The following is a 14,044-nucleotide window of genomic DNA, read 5'->3' as shown; positions in this document are numbered from 1 at the left end:
CATGTTGTAGTTTGGTGGTCACCTCAGTGACGTCATTTTGTAGTTCGGTGTTCACCTCAGTGACGTCATGTTGTAGTTCGGTGGTCACCTCAGTGACGTCATGTTGTAGTTCGGTGGTTACCTCAGTGACGTCATGTTGTAGTTCGGTGGTCACCTAACCACCGAAAATCCAGACTATGTATGAGCCTTTAGCCTGTAGCTCTCAGGCCCCAAACTAAAGAATCTTGTCTTTGTCCACAAGTCCATGCATGCTGTATATAGGAGAGATAACAGACATACGTTGACCAAAATAACAATTATTCTACATTCTCTATAATTGTGTAGACTTGTCTTGTAAAGTAAATAATTCAGATGTTTAACAATAATGTAAGAGTCAACCCATTCTGGACGGGGACCCCTTTTGGTGTTTTAACTAAGCATTATGTTATGCTTTAGCTATTGAAAAGTACCTACAAGCTCATACGAGCTTGTAGGTCTGCTTTTTTTATCGTAAAAACTGCGGCACAATCTTTGAATATATATTCTTTCAGAGCTAACGCATTTTTTTTATTTTGAATGGGCTAAAGCTCTATAAGGTTCCATATGGTTACCAACTCTCCATTGTTTATCTGGGGACCACCTGGGACTCCCTCAAGGACCCATGGGGGTCCCTGGATGTAGACTGACTGCTCTCTGGGCATGTACAATATTGCGTGTAGCTTCAGAGGACATTGTGGCCCGCTGATGAGCGTGGCATGCATTCAATTTACGCCTGCTGTTTCCACACTGTGAAAAAGCTGTAGCCATTTTCACGCTCGTAAATCCAATAAGCAATACTGCTCCGCCGAGCAAGCACTAGAAACCACACCTGACCCCTTATATTATGCGAATAGATTTCTTACAGCTATAGGAATGAATTATGTCACGGGAGAGTAATTCTTTATAAGCCTGCTATAGTTTGCAGAAGTGGAATGCTACAGGAGCGGAAATGAGGGGTGAATAGAGGGGTTATACAGGCAATTACGGGCACTAGATTTGCCCGCAAACCTCAAGTTTAGCATGCATGCAATCGCCCCTAATCGCCCGTAATGTTACCGGCGATTTACCTGAGTTTGCTGTTAAGTTTATCTGGAGTTTCCTACATATAAACAACCGTATTCCATATAGTTTTTGTGCAGTGGGAGATAAAGGAGAAAATCATGTAATGTGGAAGTAACGGGCTACCAATAATATAAAACACGTAGTGGGATCGCCACCCAAAATCTCAACGTAATATAAGTAACACAAAGTCATTTTTCATTAAAAAATGCAAATGTGCCATTTTATAAACCCTAATTCTAGCCCCAACCCCGGTTCTTCTTGGCTTCTTTATAGCCATGTCATTGCTCATACTCATGCACAGTGCACCCACACACACACTGTACATACTCAAGCCACATACACGCAACGTGCACGGACGCAACGTGGAACCACGCACACACACACACACACACACACACACACACACACAAACACACACACACACACACACACACACACACACACACACACCCCTCACACTTTCTCTCCTGTGACTTTCCAGGATGGACGATGGAGAGGCCTGCTTCATCCTCAGCAGCAGGAATGAAGTGGACAGAACGGCCGCAGTGAGTCACTGACATGAATGAATGAATGAATGAATGAATGAATGAATGAATGAATGAAGTGGACAGAACGGCCGCAGTGAGTCACTGACATGAATGAATGAATGAATGAATGAATGAATGAATGAATGAATGAATGAATGAAGTGGACAGAACGGCCGCAGTGAGTCACTGACATGAATGAATGAATGAATGAATGAATGAATGAATGAAGTGGACAGAACGGCCGCAGTGTCACTGACATGAAATAATCATTTAATTAGACATACCAAAGCTAAACATTTGTATCTGTGGTCAAAGTATTTTTGTTTTGTTTTTATGTGTCTGCTTTTAAGTGACATGTTCTCAAATAGACACTTGAATCAAATATATATTTTTCCCCTTCTATTACAGGACCACCAGACCATTTTGAGAGCTTGGGCCGTGAAGGATTTCGCCCCAAACTGCCCTCTCTACGTCCAAATCCTCAAACCAGAAAATAAATTCCATGTAAAGTTTGCTGGTGAGTTCAAAGCGGTTGTGTTCCTGTTGTCACCCTCCCCCAATTTAGGCATACGTACAAGTAAGTTAAGAACCTAACATCCGTCTAACAGTGGAGTATCTATATAATGAAACTATGCGTATACTATAGAGTGCTATGTCTACATGCTACAGTATAATGCTTATATTATTTGCCAATGTTTGACCAGTTATTATAGTATAATTTGTTGATTGCCTATTTATTTCCACAGTGACGATATAGCTTTCAAGTACGGTTACATGTGTTTTTGTTCCGTTGTGTATTTTCATCTCTCGATGGATCGATGACAGTGAAATGTTCATGTTTGCTAACGTGTGCGTCAGATCAAGTGGTGTGTGAAGAGGTGTTCATGCTAATGTTCATGCTAACGTTCATGCTAATGTTCATGCTAATGTTCATGCTAACGTGTCTCCGTCAGATCACGTGGTTTGTGAGGAGGAGTTCATGCTAATGTTCATGCTAATGTTCATGCTAACCTTCATGCTAACGTGTCTCCGTCAGATCACGTGGTGTGTTAGGAGGAGTTCATGCTAATGTTCATGCTAATGTTCATGCTAACGTTCATGCTAATGTTCATGCTAACGTTCAAGCTAACGTTCATGCTAACGTTCATGCTAACGTTCATGCTAACGTTCATGCTAACGTTCATGCTAATGTTCATGCTAACATGTCTCTGTCAGATCACGTGGTTTGTGAGGAGGAGTTCATGCTAATGTCCATGCTAATGTTCATGCTAATGTTCATGCTAACGTGTCTCCGTCAGATCACGTGGTGTGTTAGGAGTTCATGCTAATGTTCATGCTAACGTTCATGCTAACGTGTCTCCGTCAGATCACATGGTGTGTGAGGAGGAGTTCATGCTAATGTTCATGCTAATGTTCATGCTAACGTGTCTCCGTCAGATCACGTGGTGTGTGAGGAGGAGTTCAAGTACGCCATGCTGGCCCTGAACTGCGTCTGTCCAGCCACGTCCACCCTGGTCACCCTCCTGGTCCACACCTCCAGAGGACAGTGAGTAATTAACCCGTTCTGACCTGAGATCAGATTCTACAAACGTCTTCTACATCATGACCAGTTTTCTGGAAAAAAAAGCCATGTTTCTATGTCAGTCGTTCTTTCGATTTTTCAAAAATAGCAGACCTACAAGCTCTTAGCGAGCCACTCGGTGGCGCGCTATGAGCTTGTAGATCTGCTATTTTTCAATAGCTAAAGCATGACATGGATGCTAACACCAAAAAGGGGTTCTCGCCCAAAATGGGTTAATACACTCCACTGAATCAATGCCCCCGCTGATCATTCATTGATCAGCGGCGTCATTGAGTCCCCACTGTCGCTGCCCTGGCCAAGCATCGTACTCTCTCACACAATCGGAAAGTCGTGATCGATTTTGGATTAAGACTTCCTGCCTCAGCAGGCATTTTCTTCCAGAAACTGTACATGCTTAAAGGACCACTTCACCACTTTTCAACATATCTTCATTATAATAAGTCCTCACTAATAATCATGAAAAAGAAAAATATTTCTACTCGGTCTGTGTCTCATAGGAGGACTGTGGGCAGTTCAGAAACCAGTATGTGTCTCATAGGAGGGCTGTGGGCAGTTCAGAAACCAGTCTGTGTCTTATAGGAGGGCTGTGGGCAGTTCAGAAACCAGTCTGTGTCTCATAGGAGCGCTGTGGGCAGTTCAGAAACCATCTTCCAGTGACATCATCGATGGGGAATACAAGCTAATAAAAACTGCAGGCTTTCTAGTCCTGAAAAGTTGCAATGCGAAAATGGAAGCCATCGTTCTCACGATAATGAAAATCTAAACATTTTTGTAAAAACAATCTTGTTTAAAAAATAATCTGCCTAATGATGATGTCACTGGAAGACGGTTTCTAAACTGCCCACAGCCCTCCTATGAGACACAGAATGAGTAGAAGAAAATCGTGCCATTTTATCATGATTATTAGTGAGGACCTATTGTATGAAGATAGGTTGAAAAGTGGTGACGTGGTCCTTTAAGAACCTCCAAATTAAAAACCTGTGCCCTGATGAATGGCACCGAGCAGAGGGACATTGCCATGAATCACGGACTAAACGCACTGCAGCAAACACTACCCTGGTGCCTGATGTTTCGGCCCTAAATCATATAGAACTTTTTTCTTAGTGCACTGTGTGGAAGGTGATGACAAGTCATCTTCACGGTCACTGTTGTAATTACCGTTATTGAAGGGAAGACGCATGACAGTAGTCAATAAGAGATGTGTCAGCCAGTGTCAGTCACAGCACGGTGTAACCTATTAAAACCATGCAGGAAAGCATTATCTGAGCATATCTTAGATTTTAGCGTTGGCTGTTCAAAAAATAGCAGATTTACATCTGCTATTTTTGAACGTTTTAAGTGCTATTTTTTTTAAACATTTAAATCGTAGAATGGGCCTCAGTTCTTAAAGCGTGAATCCAAAGGACATCAGACTGATTCATAGTGTGGAGGCAGTTGAACTAAACTCTGTGAGAATTATTATTATTATTATTATTATTATTATTATTATTATTATTATTATTATTATTATTATTATTATTATTATTATTATTATTATTATTATTATTATTAATGTCCTCATAACCTTGTTTGGCCTGTGATTTCTCTCGCTCGGCACCAATCATTTCTGGGAGGAGAATTGAGAGAGATGGAAGTGCAGATTACACCCATCAGGGAAAAGAACATAACCTCTCCAGGCCAGACGGGAAGGAATGATAAGGTCTATTCATAGTCTGGTTTTTCGGTGGTGAGGTGACCACCGCTCCGGTGGTCACCTCACCACCGGTGCTGAAATAACGTTGAGCGGTGGTGAGTAAAAACAGAGAGAAGGGCTGGCGCGGTGGCGGTGGTTTGTTCTTCACCACGGCTCAGTGACGTCATGTTGTAGTTCGGTGGTCACCTAACCACTGAAAATCCAGACTATGTATGAGCCTATAGGTGACACACACAGGTGAAAATAGATCACAGTTGGTCAGAGTTAACTTTTCCCAAAGAAAAGTTTGGCCGTCTGCCAAACAGTTCTTTCTCCAGTTTCCTCAATACAGTTTTATTGCGTCTTACGCATTTCAATCTAAAGCTCTCGAACCCGAACATAATAATTCAGCCTTCAGCAGCGTTATGGCTGCTGGTTTCAGCCATAACTCACTGTTTCAAAGGCTGCACATTCATTGTCAGTGGCGTGCACAGACATTTAGAGGGGCAGGTGCAGGTGCACCTTGTGCAGCGCATTTTGGGGCGGGAACCCATTTTGGTGTTAGCATTATGGTATGCTTTAGCTATTGAAAAATAGCCACAGAGTGGCGCGCTACAAGCTTGTAGGTCTGCTAAAAAAATTTTTTCGAAGAACGACTGACATAGAAACTTAGGTTTAGATTGTGGGGGCCTAAATAATATAGTAGAAGCGTGTTTTATCAAGATTTGATCAATGTCACCGCATGGTCCACACACTACAAATTAAGAAAAAAATGAAAACTTTTTTTTTTTTTTTAAGAGCAAAATTGCCAAAAGGGCAGGGGGTGTCTATCTGTGCACGCCACTGTTCATTGTGCACAAAGCAAGCTGACATCATGGACGTCTGAAATAATGGTAATGGTAATGTTGGTTGCAGGGAAGGACAGACATCTCCGGAACAGTGGCAGAGGACGTACGGACGCTGCTCGGGGAACGAGGTCTACCACATCCGCCTGTGTGACAGCAAGTTCTTTGGCGAGTACGACGGGAAGAGCTTCACGTACGCCTCCTTCCACGCACACAAGAAGTTAGTATCCCCCCGTCGTGATTCTCAAACATGTTCGTGTCAAGCATCACCACATTGATATGTATTTGGCCCAGCACCGACCACCATTTGGAGTGATTTTGTGGGGTAAAAAAGGTTGACACACACAACATATTCATGTCGAGGACCTCCAATATTTACAAGCGACTTCAGCGCTAGCCGTGAGGGAGTGTATGAATTGACTTTTATAGACAAACCGAACTGACTTTTTTCGGGACTAAATAGGTAGTATTGTGACTGTGTCTCAGGGGGTAGAGCAGGTCGTCCAATGATCCATGGGTCGGCGGTTCGAATCCCGGCTCCTCCTCCTGTCTACATGTTGAAGTGTCCTTGGGGCAAGACACTGAACCCCAAATTGCTCCTGATGTGCTGGTTGGTGCCTTGCATGGCTTCCGCCGCAATGGGTGTATGAATGTGTGTGTGAATGGGTGAATGTAATGCACAATCTATGTAAAGGTGTGTGAATGGGTGTGTGAATGGGTGAATGTAATGCACAATCTATGTAAAGGTGTGTGAATGGGTGTGTGAATGGGTGAATGTAATGCACAATCTATGTAAAGGTGTGTGAATGGGTGTGTGAATGGGTGAATGTAATGCACAATCTATGTAAAGTGCCTTGGATAAAGGCGCTATATAAATGCACCATTTACCATTTACCATTTAGTATGAATCGACCCTTGTGAGCCCAAACCCAAACCCCTCTCTCTCTCCTCTCTCTCTCTCTCTACGGCGTGTAACCTCTCTCTCTCTCTCCTCTCTCTCTCTCAGGTACGGCGTGTGCCTCTCTACGGCGTGTAACCTCTCTCTCTCTCTCTCTCCTCTCTCTCTCTCTACGGCGTGTAACCTCTCTCTCTCTCTCTCCTCTCTCTCTCTCTACGGCGTGTAACCTCTCTCTCTCTCTCCTCTCTCTCTCTCTCTCCTCTCTCTCTCTCTACGGCGTGTAACCTCTCTCTCTCTCTCTCTCCTCTCTCTCTCTCTACGGCGTGTAACCTCTCTCTCTCTCTCCTCTCTCTCTCTCTCTCTACGGCGTGTAACCTCTCTCTCTCTCTCCTCTCTCTCTCTCTCTCTCTCTCTCTACGGCGTGTAACCTCTCTCTATCTCTCCTCTCTCTCTCTCTCTCTCTCTCTACGGCGTGTAACCTCTCTCTATCTCTCCTCTCTCTCTCTCAGGTACGGCGTGTGCCTCTCTCTACGGCGTGTAACCTCTCTCTCCTCTCTCTCTCTCTCTCTCTACGGCGTGTAACCTCTCTCTCTCTCTCCTCTCTCTCTCTCTCTCTCTCTCTACGGCGTGTAACCTCTCTCTATCTCTCCTCTCTCTCTCTCAGGTACGGCGTGTGCCTCTCTCTACGGCGTGTAACCTCTCTCTCTCCTCTCTCTCTCACAGGTACGGCGTGTGCCTCTCTCTACGGCGTGTAACCTCTCTCTCTCCTCTCTCTCTCTCTCTCTCTCTACGGCGTGTAACCTCTCTCTCTCTCTCCTCTCTCTCTCTCTCTCTCTACGGCGTGTAACCTCTCTCTCTCTCTCCTCTCTCTCTCTCTCTCTCTCTCTCTCTCTCTCTCTCTACGGCGTGTAACCTCTCTCTCTCTCTCTCTCTCTCTCTCTCTACGGCGTGTAACCTCTCTCTCTCTCTCCTCTCTCTCTCTCTCAGGTACGGCGTGTGCCTGATCGGCGTGAAGAGGGAGGACAACAAGAGCATCCTGTTGAACCCGGGGCCGCGGCACATCATGGCCGCCCCGGACACCTGTTACTACATCAACATCACCAAGGAGGAGAACTCGGCCTTCATCTTCAAACAGGAGGAGAAGCAGAACAAAGGGCTGACCATCGCGGGGCTCTACGACGCCCCCTCCAGGCTGCCCGTGCAGAGCATCATCGCCAGCATGGGTGAGAAATCTTTGGTCGCTTGTAGGTATATGTTAGTCAGTGGTGGAAAAAGTACTCAATTGTTTTTACTTAAGTAAAAGTACCCATACTGCAATGTTAGAACTACTTCGTTACAAGTAAAAGTACAGAATTGAAATAGTACGAAAGTATCGGCATCAGAATGTACTTACAGAATGTGAGCCATTAAACAAGTTGAAAATGTGTACAAAATCTATTGAAAATAGCCGATCTACAAGCTCACAATGCGTCGCGTTGCGACGCATTGTGAGCTTGTAGATCGGCTATTTTCAAATGGCCGAAATGTGGTTAATGTATGTTTTCTAATGGAGTAGAAGTAAAAGTGGAGTAGAAGTAAAAGTACTGGAAATTGGAAATACTCAAGTAAAGTACCTCAAAAATGTACTTAAAGATGGAGTGCCACCATTTTTTTCCACCCTAAAACATGATCATCAGGTATTATTACAATATAAGGGGGAAGAACTTTTTCCAAAAAGTGTACAGTATTTGTTAAAATCATGCTTTTATGTGGACACGCCCACCAGTTCATTAAGTATGCCTGGTCTGCCTGGTGGGTGGTGATGGCTGGATCAACCTGAACTGAAGCCGCACCCACAGCTGTAGTTGTATGATAAAGGGGGAGGGGTTAGGGGAGGGGCTGATAGTGTGGTGTCACTATATTACTGTTTACTTCATTGGCCTGTTTGACTGTCAAGGGTTCAGCCTCCAGGAAGAAACCCTAAATACAAAGTTAATACACCATTGCACATAAAAACAACTCCAGGGTGTCTAATGAAGTACTGTCACCTCATAGACACATGAAAAACTGGAAAAATACAAAAATGGTGGCACTCCATCTTTAAGTACAGTACTTAAGTAAAAGTACTTAGTTACTTTCCACCACTGATATCAGTACAGAAGATATGGTACGGCCGTGGCGACGCCATGTAGGATACACCGAATAGCAAAAGAACTAGCCAATCTACTGTATATAAGTGATACATTAAATGTTTATCGTTGTATAACGATATTCCCCAAATTGGGACACCATGCCCGAAAGTGGTTTTAAAGGGCCTTTGGTAATGATGCTAGGTTCTTCCATGGTGATTACAGTAGGTTACAGTAGGTTACAGTCGGTGATTACAGTAGGTTCTTCCATGGTGATTACAGTAGGTTACAGTAGGTTACAGTCGGTGATTACAGTAGGTTCTTCCATGGTGATTACAGTAGGTTACAGTAGGTTACAGTCGGTGATTACAGTAGGTTCTTCTCCATGGTGATTCCATGGTATCCTTGTCGTATACTTTTGGCTGCATGATTTCTCAAAATTCTCACATGCTGTTTGTTTTTTTGTTTTCCTGTCTCGGCCGCTGTCGCGTGCTTTATTTTATTTTGTCCTTTTATTCTTTGACGTGGTAAAGTTGACCAGTCAACCTCCTACGGTAAGTGTTTGCATGATGAGTTCAGCGTCATCTATCTAATATACAGTAGATTCACCACTTTCACCCTCTCTAGATCTAATATAGTAGTAGATTAACCACTTTCTAGTCTTAGAGAGAAGCTCTGTCTCTGCTCTTGTTTCCTTCTGTACTGAATCTCTTCCCCAGAAATGGCTCTTTTTGAGCTTGTAAATCGGCTATTTCTGGCGGTAACCTGGAGCGCTCGCCCCCCAAAACAGTTCTTATATTCGTTTCACTAAGGTTAAGGCTAGGAGTAAGTTCAGGGTTAGGGTGCGTTCGTGCGTACCTGAACCCTGAACCCTCGCCTCCCTGCCTGAACCCTGAGCCCTCGCCTCCCTGCCTGAACCCTGAACCCTCGCCTCCCTACCTGAACCCTGAACCCTCGCCTCCCTGCCTGAACCCTGAACCCTGAACCCTGAACCCTCGCCTCCCTGCCTGAACCCTGAACCCTGAACCCTCACCTCCCTACCTGAACCCTGAACCCTGAACCCTCGCCTCCCTACCTGAACCCTGAACCCTGAACCCTCGCCTCCCTGCCTGAACCCTGAACCCTCGCCTCCCTGCCTGAACCCTGAACCCTCGCCTCTCTACCTGAACCCTGAACCCTCGCCTCCCTTTTGATAATTAACTACTAGGCACGCCAGTCGCTTCCTGTGTGAAAAGCCCTTAACCCCATTTTAGGCGGGACTGTGGCGTACTGCGCACGTGTTCCATACCAATCACTTGGCAGTCCTTGGAGTGCGTTGCCATATCAGAGTCAGTCCTTGGACTGACTCTGATGATGATGACACATGATGATGATGACACATCAGAGTCTAAAAACCCCCTTTCCTCAGGCACGGTAGCGATAGACCTCCAGAACACGGACCCCCCCGAGGACAGCAGCAAGCTGACGCTGCCCACGGAGAACGGCGCCAGCAGCCGGAGGCCCAGCATCGCGCCCGTCCTGGAGATCGCCGACTCCACGGCCATCCTGCCCTGTGACCTCCTCAGCGACCAATCAGAGGACGAGACCACGCAGTCAGACGAGGAGGGCTCCGTGGGGTCGGAGTAAGTGTTCTCCGACTGGGGGTGGGGGCGGTGGGGGTGGTGGGAGTGGTGGGGGTTGTGACCAGTGGGAGTATCATAGACTTATAGGAAAGGTTCCCGGTTCGATTGCTGACTGCGCCCCTAAGTGTCCATGAGCATGCTTTCTATGGCATAGGGCAGCTCCACCACAGACCCCCTATAGCCTGGGGTCCACCTCTGCTTTCTAGGGCATAGGGCAGCTCCATGCAGGATCCGCCAGGGGGAATCTAGACGCAGCTGCGCGACATGAGACTAATTAATTAGAGCGACAGAGAGAGAGAGAGAGAGAGAGAGAGAGAGGAGTGTGTGTGTGTGTGTGTGTGTGTGTGTGTCTCCTTCTTTGTTTTCCTTGTGATTTTTTGTGTAAGCGATTTACCAAACCAGTTGACAGTCGCGGGGAGTGACATGGTTATTTTAAAGAGAGAATAAAATATGCACTCTCAGTCTTGTAGGAGTCGTGTTTAATAATGATGATAATCCGCAGCAGCAGTTCAAACCAGGCAAACGCTTTTCGGTGCGCAGGCCTTCATCAGTGTCAGAATTTGACACTGACGAAGGAATACGTTTGTCTGCAGAATGCAGATTTTATTCTCTTTCTATAATGTTCTATTTGAATTTGAACCTGGATCTTAAAAACACTGCCTGAGTTGAGTGAGCCTTGTCCCTTGAAGTGAAATGGTTCTTTTAGAGAGGCCACGAGGCTGTCAGTATAAACAAAAAAAGACTGGCACGAACATGCACAATCCGGATAGGTCCTTGTGTTTCTCAGAGGGCGACGCCCGGTGAAGATTAATTGGGGTTTGAATGATGAAGTCATGTGCCGGTCACAATGCGTTAATAGCGACCCGAGGTGGTGATGGATGCGTGCAATGACCACCAGAGGTCAGCACTTTCTGTCCAGAGAGGCAGAGCATGATATGATCTTGATGATGTCATCAACCCCCCCCACCCATCCATCACCTGACTGACAGAGACAGGATAGATAGAGCTTCTCACTTTCACAACTTATACTTAGTTATACATGATGCCTCTCCTCTCCTCTCCTCTCCTCTCCTCTCCTCTCCTCTCCTCTCCTCTCCTCTCCTCTCCTCTCCTCTCCTCTCCTCTCCTCTCCTCTCCTCTCCTCGTCTCGTCTCGTCTCGTCTCGTCTCGTCTCGTCTCGTCTCGTCCCTCCCCTCCCCTCCCGCTGTCCATGGTGCTGAAGTGTGTTTCTATGTAACAACGCAGTGAGCTGTCCATGGTGCTGAAGAGCGTTTCTATAAAACATCACAGTGAGCTGTCCATGGTGCTGAAGTGTGTTTCTATGTAACAACACAGTGAGATGTCCATGGTGCTGAAATGTGTTTATATATAATAACACAGTGAGCTGTCCATGGGGCTGAACTGTGTTTCTATATAACATCACAGTGAGCTGTCCGTGGTGCTGAAGTGTGTTTCTAAATAACATCACAGTGAGCTGTCCATGGTGCTGAAGTGTGTTTCTATATAACAGTATAGTGAGCTGTCCATGGTGCTGAAATGTGTTTCTATATAACAGTGAGCTGTCCATGGTGCTGAAGTGTGTTTCTATATAACAGTGAGCTGTCCATGGTGCTGAAGTGTGTTTCTATATAACAGTGAGCTGTCCATGGTGCTGAAGTGTGTTTCTATATAACAACAGTGAGCTGTCCATGGTGCTGAAGTGTGTTTCTATATAACAGTGAGCTGTCCATGGTGCTGAAGTGTGTTTCTATATAACAGTGAGCTGTCCATGGTGCTGAAGTTTTTATATATAACAACTGTATCCGCAGAAATGTTTAAAAGGTGTATCCCATGGTGTACGCGTGGTGTTGTTGTTGTTCCCAAAAATAAAATAATCCACACTGAGATGTCCATAAAGCTGAACAAAAAACTTTACTTTCAATTGGGCAAAAATAAAACATAGTATGACAGAGCACGTCAGAAATCCTATAAAACTTCAGAGCACGTCACCAAAAGACAAAGTATTCCATAAAGCAACAGAGACCGACAGAGCACGGTACAAAACCTTTTGACTCTACACCTACAAAACTGGAATGAGAAGATTCCCCTGCCAGCAAGCTAACAGCTGTTACTAACTGCCCCTAATCACTACTGCAGAGTGTGTGATTGGTCAGACACAACATGGAAGGTCAAATTAATTGAGCTAGGAAAAACATGACATACTTCAAAGCACAATTAAAGCACAGGTAATTAACACATCACATACTTCAAAGAAGTGCAAGATCAAACTAATTGGGCTATCAATCAGAAGTGCAGGATCAAAGGAATTGGGCTGTCAAACAGACATGCTATAAAACAATCAAGAATCAAGCAATCAATTACTTCAAAGCATACGGTACTTAAAGCACAGCAAATACAATAACTTAAGCTTTGACTCCTACAACAACAGTGAGCTGTCCATGGTGCTGAAGTGTTTCTATATAACAGTGAGCTGTCCATGGTGCTGAAGTGTTTCTATATAACACAGTGAGCTGTCCATGGTGCTGAAGTGTTTCTATATAACAACACAGTGAGCTGTGCATGGTGCTGAACTGTTTCTATATAACAACACAGTGAGCTGTCCATGGTGCTGAAGTGTTTCTATATAGCACAGTGAGCTGTCCATGGTGCTGAAGTGTGTTTCTATATAACAGTATAGTGAGCTGTCCATGGTGCTGAAGTGTTTCTATATAACACAGTGAGCTGTCCATGGTGCTGAAATGTGTTTCTATATAACAACAGTGAGCTGTCCATGGTGCTGAAATGTGTTTCTATATAACAACACAGTGAGCTGTACATGGTGCTGAAGTGTTTCTATATAACAGTATAGTGAGCTGTCCATGGTGCTGAAGTGTGTTTCTATATAACAGTGAGCTGTCCATGGTGCTGATGTGTTTCTATATAACAACACAGTGAGCTGTCTGTCCATGGTGCTGAAGTGTTTCTATATAACAGTATAGTGAGCTGTCCATGGTGCTGAAATGTGTTTCTATATAACAGTGAGTTGTCCATGGTGCTGAAATGTGTTTCTATATAACAGTGAGTTGTCCATGGTGCTGAAATGTGTTTCTATATAACAACACAGTGAGCTGTCCATGGTGCTGAAGTGTTTCTATATAACAACACAGTGAGCTGTCCATGGTGCTGAAGTGTGTTTCTATATAACAGTGAGATGTGGGCACCATCAACGTCCCTTTCTCAGTCCATACGAGCCGCTCCCTGGCGGCAGTCTGTCAGAGTTGAGTTTGGCCCAGCGAGGCATAATGCAAGGCCCCACTAGCCCAGAGCTCACATTAGGCGCCCTATATGCAGCTCGCCGCTCCCTTTCCCTGCTTTTAAGGGACATCAGGTGTGATTGGGGACGGCAGAGGCAATTCTGCGGTGGGTGTTTGCAGGTGGGTGTGCAGAGATATAGGTATATAAAGAAAGAAAACATGGATGGATGGAGATAATCCAGAGGTGCCACAGTGCCATCATGTGGTGAGAAGAATGTACTGGTTTGGAGAAGCGGGATTCTCAGGAGAAATTATGAATGCCAGGCGCACACCGCACATGAATGTTTCGTTAATATAGATTTGTCGCAGCAGCCACATGCATAGAGCCTGATGCATAGAGTCTGTAACTATGGCCCCTGAAATTGCGAAGGACGTTGTCAAACCTTTTATGTTTTAAGATGTAACATTTCTGCTAAA

At 45.0% G+C, this 14,044-nt stretch overlaps 1 protein-coding gene across 1 annotated transcript in view; it reads left to right on the top strand.

Moving 5' to 3' along the window:
- The window catches only part of kcnt1b (potassium sodium-activated channel subfamily T member 1b), a gene marked incomplete at both ends in the record, with an annotated part of 159,410 nt that overhangs the window by 113,800 nt on the left and 31,566 nt on the right, over positions 1-14,044 (top strand). The window contains 6 exons of the mRNA XM_083783435.1: positions 1,562-1,625; positions 2,016-2,124; positions 3,045-3,153; positions 5,777-5,926; positions 7,592-7,848; positions 10,121-10,334. Coding sequence (XP_083639561.1) covers positions 1,562-1,625; positions 2,016-2,124; positions 3,045-3,153; positions 5,777-5,926; positions 7,592-7,848; positions 10,121-10,334 — 903 coding nt within the window. The remainder of the gene's footprint in view (positions 1-1,561; positions 1,626-2,015; positions 2,125-3,044; positions 3,154-5,776; positions 5,927-7,591; positions 7,849-10,120; positions 10,335-14,044) is intronic.

The sequence above is a fragment of the Protomyctophum parallelum genome (genome assembly GCF_964188405.1).
Source record: "Protomyctophum parallelum genome assembly, chromosome: 15".
Lineage (NCBI taxonomy): Eukaryota > Metazoa > Chordata > Actinopteri > Myctophiformes > Myctophidae > Protomyctophum > Protomyctophum parallelum.
This window is presented reverse-complemented; position numbering and strand designations above follow the sequence as displayed.